General features: G+C 38.6%; 1 protein-coding gene across 14 annotated transcripts; it reads right to left on the bottom strand.

Moving 5' to 3' along the window:
- Positions 1 to 9,521: 9,521 nt before the first annotated feature.
- Positions 9,522 to 22,289, bottom strand: LOC127429822 (centrosomal protein of 295 kDa-like). Of its 14 annotated transcripts, none has more exons than XR_007895349.1 (8): positions 21,945 to 22,289; positions 20,380 to 20,579; positions 17,291 to 17,646; positions 16,974 to 17,204; positions 15,532 to 15,690; positions 11,895 to 12,123; positions 11,705 to 11,816; positions 9,522 to 11,313 (listed from the first exon to the last, which is right to left on the bottom strand). XR_007895349.1 is itself a non-coding variant. In XM_051679071.1 (6 exons), the coding sequence occupies exons 1-4, from the start codon at positions 17,571 to 17,573 to the stop codon at positions 15,604 to 15,606; spliced, it is 486 nt and encodes a 161-aa protein (XP_051535031.1). In that variant the 5' UTR covers positions 17,574 to 20,373; the 3' UTR covers positions 9,522 to 11,816; positions 11,895 to 12,123; positions 15,532 to 15,603. The 14 variants fall into 14 exon arrangements, 2 of the variants coding, with proteins under 2 accessions (XP_051535031.1, XP_051535032.1); XR_007895355.1 differs by having other exon boundaries at positions 11,705 to 11,812; XR_007895353.1 differs by having other exon boundaries at positions 9,522 to 11,812.
- Between the last annotated feature and the right edge of the window lie 613 nt (positions 22,290 to 22,902).

Below are 22,902 nucleotides of genomic sequence, written 5' to 3'. Positions count from 1 at the left end.
TTATGATGCCTTTAAACCCCTATAAAGGTTTTTGTATCCTGGGCGATACAGCATTTGAGAGGCTGAAGTGAGGAGCAGTGTGTAAGTTGGCTTAAATGTTTAAAAAAAACGTAATATGTTAGAAAATAGCAATACATTTATTTGTTTTCATAAATTAATTTGAGGTATTTTTATGTTCTTGCCTTTTTAAGGGTTAATGATCAGCAGGCTTACAAAGTATTTTAGAAGTACTTTTTTTTCTGGAGTAATTCATGTGCATCAGTAAGTGTACAGGCATCATTTATTTCCATTGACATCTGTTTTTTTGGTCTGCACCATGTAAGCTTGCAAAGGTATAAAATTGTGATCAATGATGAGAAAATACTTTATCATTCAGTGATGTGCTGCGATGCGGCTCTGTTGAGAAGTTCCTCAATAAAGGGAAAAGACAAGACATCAATCACATTGAAACTGCATTTCCCTATCAGTTACTCACTCGACGTTGTGTCGATGTAGTGACACTAGGGGTCAAACTTGGGAGCCCCAAACACTTCTGATATTTGAGAAAAGGCCAATGAGAATTGGCGAGTGGAATTTGCATGCCACTCCCCCGGACATGCGGGTATCTTTCTTTCCTTTTTAACGCCATGCCAGTTTCTATGACTATGACTAAATTGGCTCTCGCCATGAATGTTCAAGAGTAAAACTAAAGGTGTTTAAGATTCATTTTTTCTAAAAACCTTAAAACTAAATTTGGATTTACTTAGTTAAAAACCTTTTCAAAAGTGTCAACAGAATAATACAGGTTCCTCAAGTGTGTAGAAGTGTTACAGTCCAGTAAGACATGTTTAATGGATAGTGGGCTCTGACAGGATGGGCACTTTGGTGAATTTTCTCCAGATAGTAAAAACTGGTGTGAGAGCCTTGCGTGTCCTTTCCGGCATCGAGTGTAAGTGACTTGATCCCAACGATTTTTAAAAGGGAATACGTGTCTTGTCCCAACAACAGGATTTATTTCCTGTAATTTGTTTGGTTAAACATTGATCCCATTCTGACTGCCATTTGTTTTTAGTGTATATATTTAATGTTGGTTTTAGGTCTGTGAATGGAATAGAGCATTTTACTGGTTCTGAGGATAATGCTTCTTTGGCAGCTCTATCTGCTTTTTCATTTCCAGAGATTCCTGAGTGGCCAGGTACCCAGCAGAAAATAATACTAAAATTCTCTGATTTCAGAAATGACACTTTGTTTAAAATCTTCACGATTGTTGGGTGATTGGTTCTTGTAGACTCCAATGCTTCCAGACATGATTTAGAATCAGTTATCATTAGAAAGGATTTCTGTGGAACAGTCTCAGTGAAGTTCAGTGCTAGTAATAAAGTATTTGCCTCTGCATAAAAACTGAACTTTGGTCGGGAATGCAGATACCTTGACACAGTTGACTTGTTGCAAAGGCTGCTGCCACTTGATTTCCAGATTTGGATCCATCTGTATATATTGGGATATGTTGTGAGAACACTGCTCTTATATCCAAGAATTGTTGGTAAAATTAATTCGGATGAGTTTTTGATTTTTGGTTTCTCGTTAAATCCAGATGGATTTTGGGCTTTCTGAGATCCCATGGGAGGATTTCACAAAAATGTGTCTGCACCAGAATTTTTAGATCCTCTTTCAGATTCTCCAGATGGGTTTTTACACGTAGGCCAAATGGACGAATGTGACTTGGTTTTCTTTCATATAGTATTGAATGTTGAGATGAGAAAACTACTGAATAGGCTGGATTTTCTTTATTTGTTTTCAGTTTGATTGCATATTGTAGGGTCAGCTTTAGGCATCTGATTTCCAAGGAAGGTTCATTGGCTTCCACATATAAACTTTGAATTGGTGATGTTCTGTATGCTCCTAAGGCCAGTCGAATACCTTGGTGGTGAACAGTATCTAGAAGTCGTATCTATGATCTCCTGGCTTATCCATAAATGATGCTTCCACAGTCCAGCTTTGAGCTATTCAAGGTTTTGTACAGATTCATAACAGTTGAGCTGTCTGCTCCCCATTTGGTTTTGGATAAAAAGCTATAAACATTTTAAAGGTTAAAACATTTCTTTTTCAATAATTTAATATAAGGGATAAAAGACAGCTTGCTATCAATGTTGATACTAAGGAACCTGTTCTCTTTAATGACTTTGATGGGGACTCAGTCCATAAACAGCTCTGGTTCATTGTGCGATGAACAGAGCTGACAGAAATGCATGCAGACAGTTTTTGTTTGTGAGAACTTGAAACCAATCAAGTTGACAAGGAGTGCATTTTGTTTATCTTCAGTTGGATTTTTCGCTCGATAGTATGCATGTACTTGCTTCTGTAGCAAATGCAGATGTCATCTACATATAAACTACAATGAACATCAGAAACAATGACTTTCGCAATGCTGTCTATTTTAATACTAAAGAGAGTTACTGATAGAATACTACCTTGAGGTACTCCAAGTTCTTGTTTATGTAGATTGGACAAGGTGTTTGCTATCTTTACTCTAAAAAGTCTGTTTTTTCAATGAAGTCTGGCAGGTGACCTCTAAAATTCATTAGTTACAGATCCTTTGAAATGCCATGTTTCCACGTCGTGTCGTAGGCTTTCTCCAGATTTCTACCTTTCCTGAAACCACATTGGGCATTACTTATGTGATGCTCAGATTCCAGTACCCAGACCAGGCGATCATTGACCATCCTCTCCATTGTTTTACATAAGCAGCTGGTTAAGGCTATAGGGCAATAATTTATGGGATCACTATGGTCTTTTCCTGGCTTTGGAATGGGTATTATTTCTGCTTCATGCCAAGTGGTTGGGATATTTCCGGATATCCAGATGGAGTTGAAAATTCTAAGGAGCATTTTCAGAAAGAGGTGGGGTAGACTTTTAAGAATTGATAGTGGACTGTATCTGGTCCAACAGCTGTGTCATGGGATTTTTTATAGCTTGCTGTAGCTCTTCCATGGAGAAGGGTTTGTTGTAGGGCTCTGCATTGCTAGAGCCAAAGTTAATCTTCTCTTTTTCTTGTTGAGCATGAAATAGTCAAAAAGTGGGAAGACAGTTCTCAATAGATGAATTGCTTTCGAAAGTTCTTGCTAAAATGTTTGCAATTTCTTGTTTTGACGTCAGGAGTGTACCAAGCTGTTTGATGTGTTGTATTTGAGGGCCATTGTTTTTTCCCTTCATTACTCATATCAAGTTCCATATTTGGTTTGATGAAGTACTTGTTGTTAAGTTGGAAACTAATCTTCTCCAGCTTTCCTTTTTAACTTCATTTATGATTCTTCTTGCTCGTGACCAAATAGGTCCACCGGAACACTTAGGTATCCAATTCGAATTTGTTCTTGAAATCACGGTTTATTAAAAGTGAGGATGTACGTACTAGTTTTGATTGTTCGCTCTTCTCTCTTAATTATTATTATTTTAACATTTGTTACTTTTGGGTCTTGAGTTCATGTGTTATTTTTTCTTCATCCACATCGTCCAGCTCTCTAGTGCGGATTACTCCTTTACTGTAATTCAGAGTTGGAAGGTCTAGATCTGTACTCCAGCTAATGCGCTGGCATGAAGTAAGATTTCAGCATTGGCCTTTTTACTGTACTCCACAAGAATCTGACCAGATCGAAGCTGATGGGTTGAAGCAGTGACTGCTTCCACACACAATGTTGAGCTGAGACTTAAACATTGTTTGTTTAAAATATTTAAAAAAAATTCTAAAACTTACCAGACAACGTGTCCTACTGTTGCATCTATCATGAGCAGGAAGTGGGAAAGGGGTCCTCAGAGTTATAGCGGACCATGACATTGTCTGATATATTCGGGATTATTAAAAAAAAATCTAACGGAAATTATGCAAAATAAGCACACAACTTTGATAGGCAGTTTTTTTTATTTTTTTAATGGAAAATATAATTTAAAGTTTACTTTATGTATTGTTTAATACATTACAGATCCCTACCTTTCATTTGATATTTATAGTACATTTATGATATGTTTGCATCTTTAAACACTTTGTTTGGCAGTTTGACATTGTGACCTATTGCTGAGGACAGGTTAATTTACATATGCTTCCAAGTATAGAGTGTACTTTTAAAAAAATCGTAATGAAATTATTTAAAAATATAAGTAATAAATGCCCATACACATTTCCTTTTCCTCTTGATTTTTAACATAGAGGACTTTTGTATGTAGGACATGTTATGTGGGACATAGTGCAAATGTAATTACTGATATTTCACCATTTTCACTCATAGTATTTCCATTGCTGATATCAAGAATTAGCATTTTAACTAGTGAAAATTGAATTATAGATACCTCAAATTAATTTCCTCCATGTGATTAAATGATAATCTGGCTTGCCATAATGCTGCCATGAACAATAATGTTTGGTCACCTCTTTCTATTGTCAAGAGCTGAATTCTTTGAAGTTTTAACTTTTGAATAAGATGTTTTTATGATGATCATCCATATAACCAAAGCATATAGTGACCATGGGCTGTCAAGCATCTTAAGACATCTATCATAAGATTAGCTCATATGACTCATGTGCTACATTCATGATATTGAATGGCACAGCATCAAAAATGCCATATGTATTGATTTACACTGTTTAATGTTTACAGAACATGAAGAGGATGTTGATTATGAGCAAGCTGAGAAGTTTCCTGTGGTGGACCCGAAGATACAGCTGGAGCAGCAGAATGCAGAATTACTGCAGGAAATTGACTCATTGAAAAGATTAGTGAAGACTCTTCAGTCACGATTGTATAAAACCACACCTGAATCTCTGCATTACAGTGGTGTCCCCAATTACTACTTTTACTGCACCGGTTTCACCTACCAGCAGTTCAATAGTTTAATGTACAGTGCATCCGGAAAGTATTCACAGCACTTCACTTTTTCCACATTTTGTTATGTTACAGCCTTATTCCAAAATGGATTAAATTCATTATTTTCCTCAAAATTATTCTACAAACAATACCCCATAATGACAACATGAAAGAAGTTTGTTTGAAATCTTTGCAAATTTATAAAAAAAATAAATAAATAAATAAATAAATAAATAAATCACATGTACATAAGTATTCACAGCCTTTGCTCAATACTGTGTTGAAGCACCTTTGGCACCAATTACAGCCTCAAGTCTTTTTGAGTATGATGCTACAAGCCTGGCACACCTATTTTTGGGCAGTTTCTCCCATTCTTCTTTGCAGGACCTCTCAAGCTCCATCAGGTTGGATGGGGAGCGTCAGTGCACAGCCATTTTCAGATCTCTCCAGAGATGTTCAATCGGGTTCAAGTCTGGGCTTTGGCTGTGCCACTCAAGGACATTCACAGAGTTGTCCCGGAGCCACTCCTTTGTTATCTTGGCTGTGTGCTTAGGGTCGTTATCCTGTTGGAAGATGAACCTTCGCCCCAGTCTGAGGTCCAGAGCGCTCTGGAGCAGGTTTTCATCAAGGATGGCTCTGTACATTGCTGCATTCATCTTTCCCTCGATCCTGACTAGTCTCCCAGTCCCTGCCGCTGAAAAACATCCCCACAGCATGATGCTGCCACCACCATGCTTCACTGTAGGGATGGTATTGGCCAGGTGATGAGCGGTGCCTGGTTTCCTCCAGACATGACGCTTGCCATTCAGGCCAAAGAGTTCAATCTTTGTTTCCCATGGTCTGAGAGTCCTTCAGGTGCCTTTTGGCAAACTCCAGGCAGGCTGTCATGTGCCTTTTACTGAGGAGTGGCTTCCGTCTGGCCACTCTACCATACAGGCCTGATTGGTGGAGTGCTGCAGAGATGGTTGTTCTTCTGGAAGGTTCTCCTCTCTCCACAGAGAAACGCTGGAGCTCTGTCAGAGTGACCATCGAGTTCTTGGTCACCTCCCTGACTAAGGCCCTTCACCCCGATCGCTCAGTTTGGCCAGGCGGCCAGCTCTAGGAAGAGTCCTGGTGGTTCCAAACTTCTTCCATTTATGGATGATGGAGGCCACTGTGCTCATTGGGACCTTCAATGCTGCAGAAATTTTTCTGTACCCTTCCCCAGATCTGTGCCTCGATACAATCCTGTCTCGGAGGTCTACAGACAATTCCTTGGACTTCATGGCTTGGTTTGTGCTCTGACATGCACTGTTAACTGTGGGACCTTATATAGACAGGTGTGTGCCTTTCCAAATCATGTCCAATCAACTGAATTTACCACAGGTGGACTCCAATCAAGTTGTAGAAACATCTCAAGGATGATCAGTGGAAACAGGATGCACCTGAGCTCAATTTTGAGTGTCATGGCAAAGGCTGTGAATACTTATGTACATGTGATTTGTTTAGTTTTTTATTTAATACATTTGCAAAGATTTCAGACAAACTTCTTTCACGTTTGTAGAATTTTGAGGAAAATAATGAATTTAATCAATTTTGGTATAAGGCTGTAACATAACAAAATGTGGAAAAAGTGAAGAGCTGTGAATACTTTCCGGATGCACTGTTCACATGTAGACAGTTTTATAGGTATTTACAGCTGCAACATAGCATACATCCCCCTAAAGCGGCAGATACTCTGGGAGTGGTGCTTATTGCTTTTGGAAAAGGTCATGAGGCATCAGTGTACTCTCTCTGCTAATTCAGAGTCTGGGGGGACAAAGCTTCAGCTTCTCTCAAGAGATTATGCGAGAAAGATTTAAACTTGGTCTTGGAGGGAGTGTGAGCAAGGATTCTAAAAAAAACATCAGGTCTGCATCTACAGATGCAAGGGTGCACCTTATGCAATTCAAGATTTTACATTGATTTTATTGGACCCCCTCTAGATAGTATAGGCTTGGTCTTAAAGACACACCCACCTGCTGTCGATGCCAGAGGATGGAGACATAACCCATGTCTTTTGGGGGTGTGTTAAGATCCAAGAGTTCTGGTTGAAAGTTCAGAGTCTTGTATGTGATGTATTGGGCACTCAGCTTTCATTTTGCCCCAGACTCTGTATTTTGGGCGATGGGGCAATCATCGACATTGAGAATAGGCACATAAAGAGTTGGGTCCTAACACTAGCGTCATGATCGCCAGACAGGTTATTTTAAGGGGTCGGTGGTCGGCTGGAGCACCCTCATTTAATGAGTGGTGCTCAGAGTTGGGGAGGGTGGCGGCCTTTGAAGAAGGGTTGTATAGAAGGATGGGCAATCTGGGGTTATTTGATAGGAAATGGGGCAGATATTTGGCCTTTTTGGAAGGTTCTCATGGAGGGGTAGTGGAGAGGGATCTCTAGTTTTAAATGTGTGTGTGCAATTTGATTGTTTTTTGAAAGTATACTATTTATGTTTTTGTGTGTGTATGTTTTATGTTTCTAAATATTTATGACCACTGGGGTGAGAGTTTGTGTCAGTGGGGGGGATGTTCACGGGGGAAGGGTTTAATTTTATATAATTTGATTCTGCATTTTCTGTTACAGCTGTGCTCAAAAGTTTGCATACCCTTGGAGAACTGGTAATATATATACCATTTTTAAAGAAAACAAAGTGAGCAGGCAAAACATTTCTTTTATTTCTTATAGGATTCATATTCAACTGTAGGTTATAACAGAATGGCACAATTATAACACATGGCAACAAAGAAAAAAATGAAATGACCCCTGTTCAAAAGTCTGCATACCCTTAGTTCTTAATACTGTGTATTGCCCCCTTTAGCATCAATGACAGTGTGCAGTCTTTTGTAATAGTTGTCTATGAGGCCCCAAATTCTTGCAGGTGGTATAGCTGCCCATTCGTCTTGGCAAAATGCCTCCAGGTCATGCAAAGTCTTTGGTCGTCTTGCATGAACCACACGTTTGCGATCTCCCCAGAGTGGCTTGATGATATTAAGGTCAGGAGACTGTGATGGCCACTCCAGAACCTTCACCTTTTTCTGCTGTAACCACTGGAGGGTCAACTTGGCCTTGTGCTTAGGTCATTGTCGTGCTGGAAAGTCCAAGAGCGTCCCATGCGCAGCTTTCGTGCAGAAGAATGCAAATTGTTTGCCAGTATTTTCTGATAACATACTGCATTCATCTTGCCATCAATTTTCACAAGATTCCCTGTGCCTTTAGAGCTCACACACCCCCAAAACATCAGTGAGCCACCACCATGCTTCACAGTGGGGATGGTATTCTTTTCACTATAGGCCTTGTTGACCCCTCTCCAAACATAGCGCTTATGGGTTGTGACCATAAAGCTCTATTTTGGTCTCGTCACTCCAAATTACAGTGTGCCAGAAGCTGTGAGGCGTGTCAAGGTGTTGTCAGGCATATTGTAACCGGGCTTTTTTGAGGCATTGGTGCAGTAAAGGCTACTTTCTGGCAACTTGACCATGCAGCTCATTTTTGTTCAAGTATCGTCGTATTGTGCTCCTTGAAACAACCACACTGTCTTTTTCCAGAGCAGTCTGTATTTATCCTGAGGTTACCTGTGGGTTTTTCTTTGTATCCTGAACAATTCTTCTGGCAGTTGTGGCTGAAAGCTTTCTTGGTCTACCTGACCTTGGCTTTGTATCAAGAGTTCCCCAAATTTTCCACTTGATAAATGATTGAACGGTACTGACTGGCATTTTCAAGCCTTTGGATATCTTTTTATATCCTTTTCCATCTTTATAAAGTTCCATTACCTTGTTACGCAGGTCTTTTGACAGTTCTTTTCTGCTCCCCATGGCTCAGTATCTAGCCTGCTCAGTGCATCCACATGAGAGCTAACAAACTCATTGACTATTTATACACAGACACTAATTGCAATTTAAAAAGCCATAGGTGGGGGAAATTAACCTTTAATTGCCATTTAAACCTGTGTGTGTGTCACCTTGTGTGTCTGTAACAAGGCCAAACAATCAAGGGTATGTAACCTTTTGATCAGGGCCATTTGGGTGATTTCTGTTATCATTGATTTAAAAAGGAGCCAAACAACTATGTGATGATAAATGGTTTCATATGATCACTATCCTTAAATAAAAGAGTTTTTTTTTTTTTTTTTTTTTTTTTTTTTTTGCATGATCAGTCATATTTTCAAAATCAATGCCAAAATTTCACAATTTCTGCCAGGGTATGCAAACTTTTGAGCACAACTGTATGCATATTCACGCAAAAAAAAAAAAAAAAAAAAAAATGTACATTCAATACTTTCAATGAGCTTGGCACAGTGCATGTGTCCATTTGGCTGCTCAGAACCTGTTGTAACAGCCTTCTCTTCTATGATACCAAAAAATGCTGTCTAGGAAGACAGCTCAATTGGTTTTGGAACTGAGCTATATAGCACACACATATAGTACTTTATGGTCATTGATGAGTTAAGCAAACCTGTTCTGCTCCAGAGCCGCTGCTGGTACTGATTAAGTCTCTGGGTGTGCAGGTCATCTGGCGTAACCTTTATACAGGTAACAAGCAAGATAATGCATCTTTCTTAGAAACGGCCCATGCCCGCATTACTAAAGTGTTTGAAATAATTCACTCTTAATCTGTGCACATGGAGTAAAAAGGTTGAGCAAGAGAGTGAATATTTACATGGACATTAGGGGTAATTTCAGAAAAAATACTATTTATTGCTTATATGTCATTCAAGATTGATATTTACATTAGATTTGCATTCAAAAAAGTTGGTTGTGCATTAATTTTCAATAATTTATTCCACATTTTAGACACAATATTGCTGGCTGATTTGTTCATTTTTGTTCAGCCAATGTAAAAATAAAACAATGGTGAAAAACACAGAATTGGAATTCTATATAGCAAACACAGACAAATGGAGTGATAAACACAGTAGCTGGGTTTCCATCCAGTTTGCAAACTTATGCGAAAAATTTGAATATTGCAAAAACTATTTGCAAATAAAGCAGTTTCTATCCCACATGTTTAAGAGCAAAAAAGTTGTCACTTCCAGTGAAATTGTAGTCAATGGGGAAGGCACTGTGCCTCTAATTAACCCTTAATCACTGTTCAATAGAAGTTTACAGTTTTGCTTTTCTGGTCAAATTTGACCCGAAATATCTTCAAATCTAGTTTTATGCACAGGTTTGTGTGATGGTTAGATTTAGGGGTAGAGCTAGGAAATAGAAAATATCTTTAGCCTGATATGAAATCAATGGAAGTCCGAGATGTCCTCACTAATAGTCAAACAAACGTGTGTGTGTGTGCATGCACGCGCACGTGTATGTGTGTTCTGCACTGTAGATGTGTTATAGTCTCACTTCTTTATTTTTTCAGATTTATACATTTTGACAAATAAAATAAAAAAAATTGCTCTGTGTTGTAGTCTCACACATTCACTCCTATAGCGGGCCAAATTTGACCGAACACATTGAGTGTTGCACTCTTTTTTTAACAACCACTCCGAATCAAGTCTGAATTTATGTGTGTGTCTGTGTGTGTGTGCAGATTGCAATTGAAGGAAAAGTCCAAGCCTTCACCACTCAGATGAGGGAAATCATTTTTATTAACAAAATAAAAAAATCTAAAAGTAATTAAAGGTTACATTTAAGCACGGTTTACTTACGGTTTGGAACCTGTAGACAAAACGCTCTGACAAATGTCATGCTTGTCAGTGTTCGGTGGCAGATACTACCTCCCAGTTCTCGGACATAAAAGTACTCAATCATAATCGCAGGTGTAATGAATCACTAAACAGACCACGCATGTGTATTTCTGTTGTCGCCTTTTAGTGAAGTCATCTCAGGGGGACAGAGCTAGAGCACATACAATGCTTGTGAGTTGTCTAGAGCGCACAATACTCCATCTTTCTAACTATATGTTTTTCTTCACGTGTCTGTTAAACCAAAAAAAGTCTATAAACCTGCTCTTCGGCAGAGTTCAATTTGTGTGCATCTTACTGGCACTGAAAACTCTATGCAGGATTTGGTTTGGGTATTTCAGAATGAACAGAGCAACATTTGAGATGCTGTGCAATGATATTGGTCAGCTGGTTAGTCACAAGAGCAAATTCAGGTCACATTACTTATTTGAAGTACAAGTTTCCATCGTAGTTTTTGCACGTTTTCTTATTTTGGAAATGTAATTTGCATCTTGGTGTTTTCCGCACTTTTTATTTTATTTTATGAAATATCCCAAAATTTGCATAAAAATGTGCATGGAAACCCAGGTACTCTTGGAACACTGCTCATCTAATCAGATTTGAGGACCAGATCAAACACGCATCTCTGGAGTGGGGGCATGAAGCGCTCGGACCTCTTGAAGCCCAGTATGTCTCTGTGCAGCTTCCTCCAGCGTGCGTCTCTGCAGTTGAGCGTCTCTCAAGTGCCGCTCCAGCTCACGCCGTTTCTCCTCTAGCTCCTCCAGTAGAGCAAACTGGTCCTGCTGCTCCAGTAAGGGAAGTGAAATGCAGGACAATACAGGAGTCGGTGTTAAAAGGACATTCACTTTCATTGATGGACAAAAAGATGCGATGCAAGTGAATGCATTTCACTTTTGGGTGGCATTTTATGTAGCTACTTGCCATATTAATATAAATATACAGCTCATCCAATCAGAATACAGTTTTATAGGAATAGAATAGTTGTATACAGGAATGAATGCATCTCTGAGCTCAGTTCAAGTGTAGATGCCATCATGGAATACATGTTTGTGTTTCACAAACATTTCAGGAACAGTAAATTTACATCATAGCTCAGCACCAGCCCGAGACCATCAACACAGCATTGCGTTTGCGGCCCACAGACATTAATGCAGGCGGCGATACCAAACTCACATGTGTTTGTTGGCTCGTGTCTGTCTTAGTCTCAGCTGATGTGGGCTTTACATGGGCTTGTTCCTCTGGCAGCGGCACCGTTCCTGCCACTATCAGCTCATTGCTTGCCTACCTGACAAAGGGAGAAATTATTTTGTATTTCAAACACGGACATTCTACAGTCAGTATTTCAGAGTGAAAATGGTCTTACCTTCATCAGAGTGCGTTACGCTGGGCGTCTGCTTGTCTACTTCACCTGCTCGCTTCGGTTCCTGGCTGCTTAAAGATCCTGTTTCAATACTCAAAACATCCGGGACAGTGTCTTCTTAAGAAGTTGTTGCTGTAGCAGTGCTCTGTCTCTGACCAACCACATCTCTTTGGCTCCTGATGCGGTCAAGCAGTCTTCTCAGAGCATGTCTACCAGGATCTCCGACAGAGGACTGCACAGGAAGATGAAGAATAATATTCAAGAAGGGAACGCTGCAGTTTAATTCAGCAGTTAAACTAACAAATCTGGGCTCTATCGCCAAGTTATCCGTTTGCCAAATATATGTGCGGGTATGTTTGTGAGGGGTTGTGTGTGTGTGCGGTTAGTACGAGAGAGAGAGAACAGAGTGACTGCACCGAAGCCGGTTTTAGCGATCGTGGGAGAGAAGGCAACCATTAATTTTATCACTCAGAGACGTGGTGAATGGCTCGTAATCCGTCCGCCACGGTCGTGTATATATATATATATATATATATATATATATATATACACACACATATATATATATACACACACACACATACATATATATACACACACACACATACACACACACACACTCCATTTGAAAACATTAAAACATCTATTTATTTAGCCTATTATTATTGTTGCTGCTGTTGTTTGTTGCTATTATTAAAATTTTTATTATTATTAAAATAAAATTATATATATATATATATATATATATATATATATATATATATATATATATATATATATATTTTTTTTAAGATTCTGCACATTTTTTACTCTTTTGGGACCTCAAATAAATTCGTGAGATTTTTCCTACTTGAGTGCGAGCTCTGTTTTTTAAAACTATTTTAAAAGTGATCGTGTCGTTTTAGAAGGCTTTAATTTAATTAACCGCTTGAGTCATATGGATGAAGTCTATGCTGACTGTCTGTAACCTTATATTTTAATTTTATGCCTTTAAAATATTGAATCTACTTGGCTACAATGGCTGTTTGGATGAACACGAGGTACTCGTAATAAGTAGGATAATTCCGATAGCACATGAAGGCAGCATTATTTAAACACAGAAAAGTCAATGTGTATTTGACAGTTTACAATGTTCCGCATTTTCCTGAAACAATGTAATCTCCTCCTTTTCTGTTATTATGTGCCGCATTTGTAGATTTGTATAATATCTTGTAACGGTTACCAATATTTGGAGTTGCACGAATGCTTGAACCTGCATTACTTTGATTTAACAATGCAAGTGAACCGATCAGAGAGCGCCACCATGCACATGCACACAGATCAGTACGTCACAGGTTTGTTCTGAATCACACACGCCTTTTGTGGATTAATAATCACATATGACCAACTCGCCATTTTGATGTTATTTTGATTAATTATGCAGCCCTGAAGGATCGTGAAATTAGTCTACTGATGCGCTCTTTATGAAACTTAATGGCCAAATGAAAGCACATTAAAATCATCACGATATTCACGATATTGGTCAATTTGACATCGTCAGCAAAATTATCTGGATTATATCATTAATATTCGATATATCACCCAGCCCTATTTGCCAGTGTAGTTTAAAGCAGCTGCCTAATGAAATCCCTGCTGACAGAGCACTATTGTTAGCTTTTACAGTGAGCAGTGCGTCTATAGCTATCTGGCAGCAAATGACATACACATCTCATCAACGCTTTCATTGTAACCTCACACAAAGCAATTTAGACATGTTTATTGCATTTATTGTACATGAGTATTTTGCCCCATGAATATCTATGCGTTTATGCCAAAATTATACTCAAACTGTGTTGCAGAGAAAATAATTTCCAAAGAGCTGTAATTACACGGATGATGATTAATAGCAAAATAAAGGTTTTATAGTAGCCTAAATGTTTATACAATTTAGGGAATTTTAAACAAGTGGATCTTGTTAAAAGCTTAGCTGGCAACATACGGGTCGATTCTATAATTAATTAATTTTATAATTAATTTTATTTATTTATCACACATTATACATTTGCACATATACAGTGAAATTATTTTTTTTTTTCACATATCCCAGCTAAGCTGGGGTCAGAGTGCAGGGTCAGCCATGATACGGCGCCCCTGGAGCAGATTGGGTCAAGACAGTGGCATCTGATTCTGTTGGAACATGCCTGAGCATCAATCTGGTGAATGGACATTGTACGGGACTAATGAGCACAGGCAACAGAGAATTAAAATTAAACCATTTTATTTAAAACATGCACTCATCCAAGGCTCATCGCTTGAATTAATTTAATGTTACATCTTTGGGACTGTGCAGGATTTGTCTTCCACTACGTGAGTTCGTCTCTGTTTCTTAGCTTTAAGCTTAAACTTTCCAGCAACATATCTCACTTGAGCATAAATGGCTGTTACATTGAATATAGTTTATTAATTTTAAATATACATTGCAAAAGCAAGTTACTTTACCTGTGAACACCCAGCATTGTTTCCACTCACATAAAATGCTGTATAATGATCTTGCGTGCAATTTCTGAAAAAACCCACCAGATTGCACAGTGTATCCGATATTACAAAAATGACATCCAAATTAGATGCAAGCAGCAATAATGGGGCCAAGCAAACCAATAGCAATCAGTTTGATCAAATATAGAATTCCTGTGATGATTTAAGGTCTCTGCATATGTTACATGCAAAATTTCCAGCGAATACTGTCTAGGGGAAGCTTGAAAAAGTGTTTTTTTTATTTTTTTTTTTATTCAAAATGGCAGAAATCGAGCAGGTGGAGCTGAAAAACAATGCTAGGATGGTTCAAAAGTTATAGGCCTGAAACTATTTTTTTGGGGGAGGGATTTTCTCCCCAATTTGGCACGCCTAATTCCCAATGCGCTCTAGGTCCTCGTGGTGGCGTAGTGACTCGCCTCCAGTCTGAGAGTCAATCCGCACATCTTATCAAGTGGCTTGAGCGCATTACCGCGGAGACCTAGCACGTGTGGAGGCTCAAGCTATTCTCCGCAGCATCCACGCACAATTTATCACGTGCCCCACCGAGAGCGAGAACCACATTACAGCAACCATGAGGAGGTTACCTCATGTGACTCTACCCACCCTTGCAATCGGGCCAATTGGTTGCTTAGGAAGCCTGACTGGAATCACTCAGCATGCCCTGGATTCGAACTTGCAACTCCAAGTGTGGTAGTCAGCATCTTTACTTGCTGAGCTACCCAGGCCCCCACTTAAATGAAACTTTGAACTGTTGGTGGCACTAGAGGGTTTGAGTTAGAGACCCCAAATTTGGGTCACTTACATTTGAGAGTGTCCTCTATCAGTGTGCCAAATTTCATAGCTTTTTTATGTAAGGTTCTATGGGCTGCCATAGACTTTCAGTGGAAGAATAATAATGAGAAGAACATCAACAGATACAATAGGGGCTTCACACCTTCTGTGCTTGGCCCCTAATTAAGGAAAAATGCTTGAATATCGGAAAAAAATCAATTATCGGTCAATCTCTATTCATAACCATCCAGTCCGCCGAAGAAGCAGGCGTTTAGAATCAAGTTTAGGGAAAAACGTTGATAACCAGTGACACAAGCACAAAGTTGGTGTTAAAGGCATATGATTGGCTGCCCACCTGGCATTTCAGTGACTGGGGTATCAGGAGTGTCCTCTGTCTCAGCTGCAGGTGTACATTCAGTGTCAAGGGTCACATCCAAGTCCTCATCGTGACTAGCAGCAGACAGAGAGGGAAGAGGATCTGGTACCAGCTGAAGAACCAAGTCACTTTTGACCTCTGGCAGAGATCAGATGATGAAAGTCAATAGCTTTGTCTGAAACCACCCCATCCCATATATAGTGCAGTATTTCGGATGTCGGCCATTTTGCAGTGGTGTCCGAATTCCGAGTGAGCCACTCAATCCCTACTTTGTTCACTCATTCTTACCCACAATGCACTCTAATACACTAGACGATGGTTAATTGCCCATAATCCACCACTGGGAAGATGTACAAACTGGGAGAGGGTGCGCGTGCAGGAGAGAGAGAGCGCGAGAAGGCGAGAGATGCCAGTTTACTTTTTCCTTGCAATGTTTTATTTCATGCTGAATGTATTAAATTACTTTTTGACAAATCATTACTTATTTAAAATAACATATAGAGACGTAAAACATAGATACATTTTAAAATGTACTCTTTATATTTATACAGAATTTTGCCATTAAGCTGATTAAATCTTTATTTATTAAATAATAAAGTTGATATTTTAACTCAGGAAAATGCACATAGTGGAAATGATAATTCTGTGGATGATTTAAATATTCGGTTATAACATGTAGGTTATGATAACTTGGTGCCGTTTATCATCAGATAAGAAACGCTACCCAGCTTGTATTGGAGTTTAAAGATACTAAAGTATAACAAATAAATACAATAATGTACATCTGATCAAATGTGTTTACTCTTTATATGAACATATATATTAAAAATGACAAACAGAATGAATATTAACTGTATTAATATATTATTTAATAAGAATAACAAGTATTTAAAAAGTGACACTGTTTCTGCGACAGCCCCAGAGCTCCAACGCTCGGCGAATACGTCAGCATCCGAATTCACTCACTCATTTCGTTCACTCACTGTTGAGATATAGTGCACTAACTGCCATTCACTATATAGGAAACAGTGAATGAGTGAACGATTTCAGACACAGCTAATGAAGAACAACAATGCTGAAAATTCCTTTGACACGTCATCTCATCCTGTGGGACTTCAACTGAAGACCTTAGCTGTGAAAGGTGAAGCGCGTCATTATTACGGCGCTACCTTCAATGGGATGTTTCACCCGTTTTATTGTCCGCCAGGCAACATTTAGAAAACTCTTCGACAAGCCTCAAACTCTCATCATTGGTCAGAAGTTGAAATACAGAGCCACTCCGACAAACAGAACAATGTTTTGAAAGTGGAACAGAGTCACTGTATTTACAGTACACTTTTCAGGACATCAACCTAAAAAAGGCTTGCTTACAGTTGACTACACATAGGACACAAGTATTTAAACATGGAAAGTCTACAAACCTTTACATCTAACAACAGAGCATCTGAATTAGAGTAACAGCACATACAACTCTCTTCAGTGTACGTGTCCTGGAAGGCGATCTCCAGATCTCGCTGCTGCTCATCTCGGAGCTCCTGCTGTCTGTAGAGAGGCTGATAGATCTGTGCCGGGAAGCTGTTCACCGCCAGCCTGCACCGCAGCAAATCGACCTGCTGCAGATGCTCAAATTCACACAGCAGCCGTGCATGATCCTACACAGACACAAGACAGAGTGATCACTGAAACACCCTCTCAGTTGTGTTGATTCATCATAAGATGCTGTGGATGTGGGCTCTACCTGTGTATTCGGTTCTTTCCTGAGCGCGTGGTTTCCTCTCAGTCGTGCTTTCTCCAGTTTCCCCTGCTGATCTTGAGCTTCTTCTCTCTGCAGCTCTTCCAAACACTGGCCCTCAACCTCCGCTGCCTGACGAGCATCCACATGTTGCCAGAGAAGGTCAGTTTGAATCATTTTTGTTTATTTGTTTATTTTTATCCTGTTTTTGATAGCCTATGATTCAGGCTCTGATTGCTCTTTGTACCCGTTCAGTGTCTATCTCCCTGTCCACTGCTGTTTCAGACATGTGATGGCGTGTGACAAGAGAAGCGTTCTGCTGTTGCCGTCTTCAGCGGATGAGGGCTCTTCTTCACAATGCTCTTAAAGAGGAACCGTGCTCATTAGTATAATGACAATATGTGATAACTGCTCTTCAACACCTCAAATCACACACACATTAAAGACGAGCATCGCTGTACATCCACAGGTTTTAGAGGAGGTGGAGGCAGACTAGCCACTTGAGCAGCTTTCTTCATCTCCTCCTGAAGTGCTTTCCTCTGAGCTTCAATGCGCCTGTGAGGTCCATTTATTCACAATACAAGACCAGGTTTTGAGATTTTACCCTATACATTTGTAAATCTTGGGGGGTAAAAATATAGAATTTCCGATGCATCACGACCTTCTTGATATCGATTCTTAAATCCTAAGGTTGATATTTTACGGTGTTCGCAACCCTCCACTACAATAAGAGGAAATCACTCGCATTTGCAAAAAAAAAAAAAAAATAAATAAAAAATAAAAAAAAATACAAATAGGCGCTTGGCAACTGGCTGGTAAATGATGAGATTTCACTCAGCAGTGATTGTGTAGTTTAGTGGTGGAGTATTCAGCAGCGAGATCCTTTCACTGTGTGTTGAGAGTAAAAGTTGCTCTGTGTAATGTGTGTCCAAAGATGAGATCCACAAAATCCATTTGTCATTGAATAATGTCTCTTAATACCCTTTCTGTTCTTTACAGTCAGTTTTTGATCAAAAACAACAAAAAAGAACTGCCGGTTTTCTTAAAGAGACAGTACCGGTTTTAGCACGTTCAACAAATCAACATAAATACTTGAAAATACTACAAATGATGCATGTAACAAAACATAATATATGCAATATAATATATTTATTGATGGAATACATGGATTATCTCAATTTTAAAGAGCTAAAATGTGACCAAAATGATGAAAAACTGGTCAAATGTAATTAGTAAAATTAACATTTTCATACAATAAGTAGCTAGATAGTAGTTCTCCTGTATAATTAATAGCATTAGCTGGGAGAAAATGTTTCATATTTGAGAAAAATGTATATTATATCTGAAAAATTCTCATGAATCGATATCAAATTGAACGCTTGTAAATTGGAATCGAATCAGGAAATCTGTACCAATACCAGCACTATTAATTACACTGATTGGACAATATTGTCTGTGTTTAGTCAATGCTCAACATTTTTAACCGCTGAAACTACACAGGACACCTCCATGTGCCTATTTGGATTTAAATATTTTTCTACACTAGATGAACAGCTTTGACCGTTGTCATGCATCACGCCGCTTTTAAAAGACACAATATCAAGTTCGAACTCTATATAGGAGACCTACATGCTGTTGTGCTGTTTTGAAGGCATCCTGGACCGTTTTTGCACTCATCTGTGCTGTATTTAATTGTTGGTCTTTTGTAAGCGTGCACTAGATGGACGTCTTTAATCATTTTGATACGTTTCTGGCGATGTGTGCTGTGTTTTAAGAGCAGTACAAACGCAACTTTTAAAAACACGTCTCATTCTGCTGCTGTCAATGACTGTGTAAACAAACATGGAAAATGTGAGATGTGAAGACCAGCGTGGATTGTATATTTTTGGCTCATATCAGAGTGGATTGCTTGTGAACCAGTCACAATATGATTCAAGCTTTGCAAAGGAACTGAAAGATGCGACAGATAAACTCTACAGTAAACAGTTTCATTCACGAATGTTTCAAATGTCATGTCTGTTTGATAGAGTGAACATTTTGATGCATTCAGATGAAATGTGTTGGGTGTATGTTTTCTGTTAACCCTGAAATGTCGTTTTATTTATTATAATTTAAAGTTTGTTCATTTTCTTTCAACTGAGTTTCAAATATGGCTAAATTTGAAGGACTGGACCTCAGGGAAGATAATAAAAAAAATTTAAACAAATAAATAAATGTATGAGTATGTCATGACCCTTTAAACAATAAACACATTTAAATTACTAGGTTTGGGAACCTTTTTTTTTCTTTTTTTTTTTTTAAATACCAAAACTTTCGAGTCAGCTATCGAATCAAAAACACGCTGAACCGCAACTCATTTATTTCTCCATGTCCAACTTGTGAGACTTAATTAAGTAAATAATGAGACTTTTCACTTTTGGATGAACAATTTCTTTAAATTCCTTACGATTCTCATACCTTGCGTTTAACCTACATGCACACCAACACACTGATGACAACCAAAACATTTTTACATCAGGTTATCCTCTGCATTTGACATTAAAACACAAGAAGGTAGGGGCCTGGGTAGCTCAGTGAGTATTGACGCCGACTACCACCCCTGGAGTTCGTGAGTTCAAATTCAGGGCGTGCTGACTGACTCCAGCCAGGTCTCCTAAGCAACCAAATTGGCCCAGTTCCTAGGGAGGGTAGAGTCACATGGGGTAACCTCCTCGTGGTCGCTATAATGTGGTTCTCACTCTCGGTGGGGCGCGTGGTGAGTTGTGCGTGGAGAATAGCGTGAAGCCTCTACACGTGCTACGTCTCCATGGTAACATGCTCAACAAGCCACGTGATAAGATGCGCGGATTGACGGTCTCAGACGCAGAGGCAACTGAGATTCATCCTCCACCACCCGGATTGAGGCGAGTCACTACGCCACCACGAGGACTTGGAGCGCATTGGGAAATGGGCATTCCAAAAAAAAACAACAAAAAAAACAAAACAAGCAGGCATACGCACACTTGCGCGAAATCCGAAATCCGAAGGTTTTTGGCTTAAACCATGTGCAACCTTTCCCTGATAGAAAAACACAGATTTTAGGGCTGTTTACTCACGTTCTCTTGAGCACTGCAGTGCGCATGGCCGACAGATCTCAGGCTGTCCTCATAGTGTTTCTCCAGTATCTGGAGTTTCTCCACCTGTTGCGTTTGCCACTCCTGCTGTAGCGCACCAGCGAGCATCTGCAGCTCTCTCTCTGTCTCTCCTGCACCTCTCCGCACACCTGCTGCGCGATAAACCGCTCCTGCTTGCTCATCTGTCACAACAGCCAATGAAAAAGACGTCTAAAATGATGATTTAACAATCTAATTAAAAATGTGTATTCTTTGGATTCATGCTGCTTGTGTATGTTTTTGCAAAACTTTTATAGCACAGATTTAATGAATCTAACAATGTCAATGTCGGTCAAAAATTTTCAAATCGGTGCATCCCTAGTAATAATAACATTTTCCATACTCCTTGAATATGTGTAAGCGTACACATCTTAATCATTTCCAGACATACACTTTTAAAAAATAAAAAGTATTTTTTTATATATTTTAATATATTTTTTTACCATTTGACATGCAAACTAATCTGGCCACGCCATTAAAAACATGCAATTATCTGATTATTTTTTAGTTTACACCGCACTGACTTTTATTTGCCAAACATTTTTCAAATATTAATGGTATATTTAAACAAATCGGTTTCACTACATATTCTTCTTAGGCTACTTAAATGTTTCTCTTCAAGAATTTCTTCCAATCAAAGAGACATTTTCTTTCTTATGATTTTAGGATGGTTACACCACCTTGACATTTTTATTTTAAAGGATCAGTTTGCCCACCCAAAAAATTAATTTTCTCATCAATTACTCACCCTTATGCCATCCCAGATGTGTATGACTTTCTTTCTTCTGCAGAACACAAATGAAGATTTTTAGAAGAATATTTCAGCTCTGTGTGTTCACAAGTGAATGGGGATCAAAACCTTCAAGTTCAAAAAAGTACACAAAGGCAACAGAAGAGTAATCCAAACGACTCCAGAGGTTAAATCCATGTCTTCAGAGGTGATCTAAATTATTTTTAGTAAGAACATATAGAAATGTTACAACATCTGCGCATGCATCAAGCATTAGGAAGGGTAATCGAGCTTGAAATCATGATTGTGCCTAGAGACTGCACAAGTCAATATTTACAGTGAAAAAGGAGTTATATTTTGATGAGAAGATATAGACTTGACCACTGGAGTCGTACGGATTACTTTTATGCTGTTTTATGTGCTTTTGGAGCTTCAAAGTTCTGGTCACCATTCACTTGCATTGTATGGACCTACAGAGCTTAAAAATTCTTTATCTTCATTTATGTTCTGCAAAAGAAAGTAAGTCAAACACATCTGGGACGGCATGAGGGTGAGTAAATGATGAGAGAATTTTCATTTTTGGGTCAACTATCCATTTAAATACATAAAGACTAAATATATTAAATCATATAAGAAATTAAAGAGGTGTATTCAGTTACAGTTGTTACTATTAAGTGATCATGAAGAGCTTGCTTCTCCTCTTCAGGTGTATTTGATTACAGCTGAAGATCCGCTCTTGTTTTATGAAGTATTGATGTGGTACGGATTTAAATGTGACCTGTTGTAATCGGACTTTCCACCTGTCAAGCTCTTCTCTCACCAGCTGCGTCTCTTCATTCGGACTGAGCCTCATGTTTGTGTAGTTCAGCTCTAAACTTCACAGGAATCGTCAGATGAAACACACTGTTGATGGAACACTATCACAGCAAACACATTTATAACCAATACCTAACTTATACTCTATATAATAATGAGCTCCGCGCGACTGGATTCTGCCAAATATCATAATAAATAGGAATTAACAGAATGATTTACACGATCAACATCAGCACAGACTGCAATGCTTAAGACTTTTCTTTGATTAGCTGCATGTCAACAGACTCTAAACGGCTCTTATACCTGCCGTTACGTCACTTCCTCTATTCAAAACGTGCGCTGGAGCGATCCAATCCAATATGTTCGTTAAAAAATAAATCTATAGATTAAAAGCACTGGTAGCTCGACATTTAAATTGAAATACGCTTCTTAAATCTGTATAAAAAGGTTAAATAAAAATGATTCCCCAGTAATCACAAAAGGCTGTGATTGGTGCATATTTATCAACGCTGAGAAAAGTCACAGAGATCACGTGACAATGCAATCATATCCTGCTTCAGCAGCGCTCGGATTTATACATGAACAAATGACACCGGATACTTCAATAAACATTTAATTGAAATTAAATAGCCAAAAATTAAAATAAATTTAAAATTAAAATTCTTTATTATTATTATTATTATTATTATTATTATTATTATTTAGACTCATTAATCTTGACCAATCACTGAAAAAGTTCGAACCTATAAGTCCCGCCCATTATACTCACTTTTTGTTGAATTACATTCATTTGTATTTAGATTGGTACAAATATTATATTTATTGTAGCTGTAAAAACATTACACAACAAACTTATAAAATAAAGGGGGATTCCCTTTAGTCTCATTTCAACTTTGACCTCATCGCATGCAGCGCCAGTT

Source organism: Myxocyprinus asiaticus, chromosome 39 (genome assembly GCF_019703515.2).
Source record: "Myxocyprinus asiaticus isolate MX2 ecotype Aquarium Trade chromosome 39, UBuf_Myxa_2, whole genome shotgun sequence".
Classification (NCBI taxonomy): Eukaryota; Metazoa; Chordata; class Actinopteri; order Cypriniformes; family Catostomidae; genus Myxocyprinus; species Myxocyprinus asiaticus.
The sequence above is the reverse complement of the archived record's forward strand: the minus strand, read 5'-3'. Positions and strand labels throughout refer to the sequence as shown.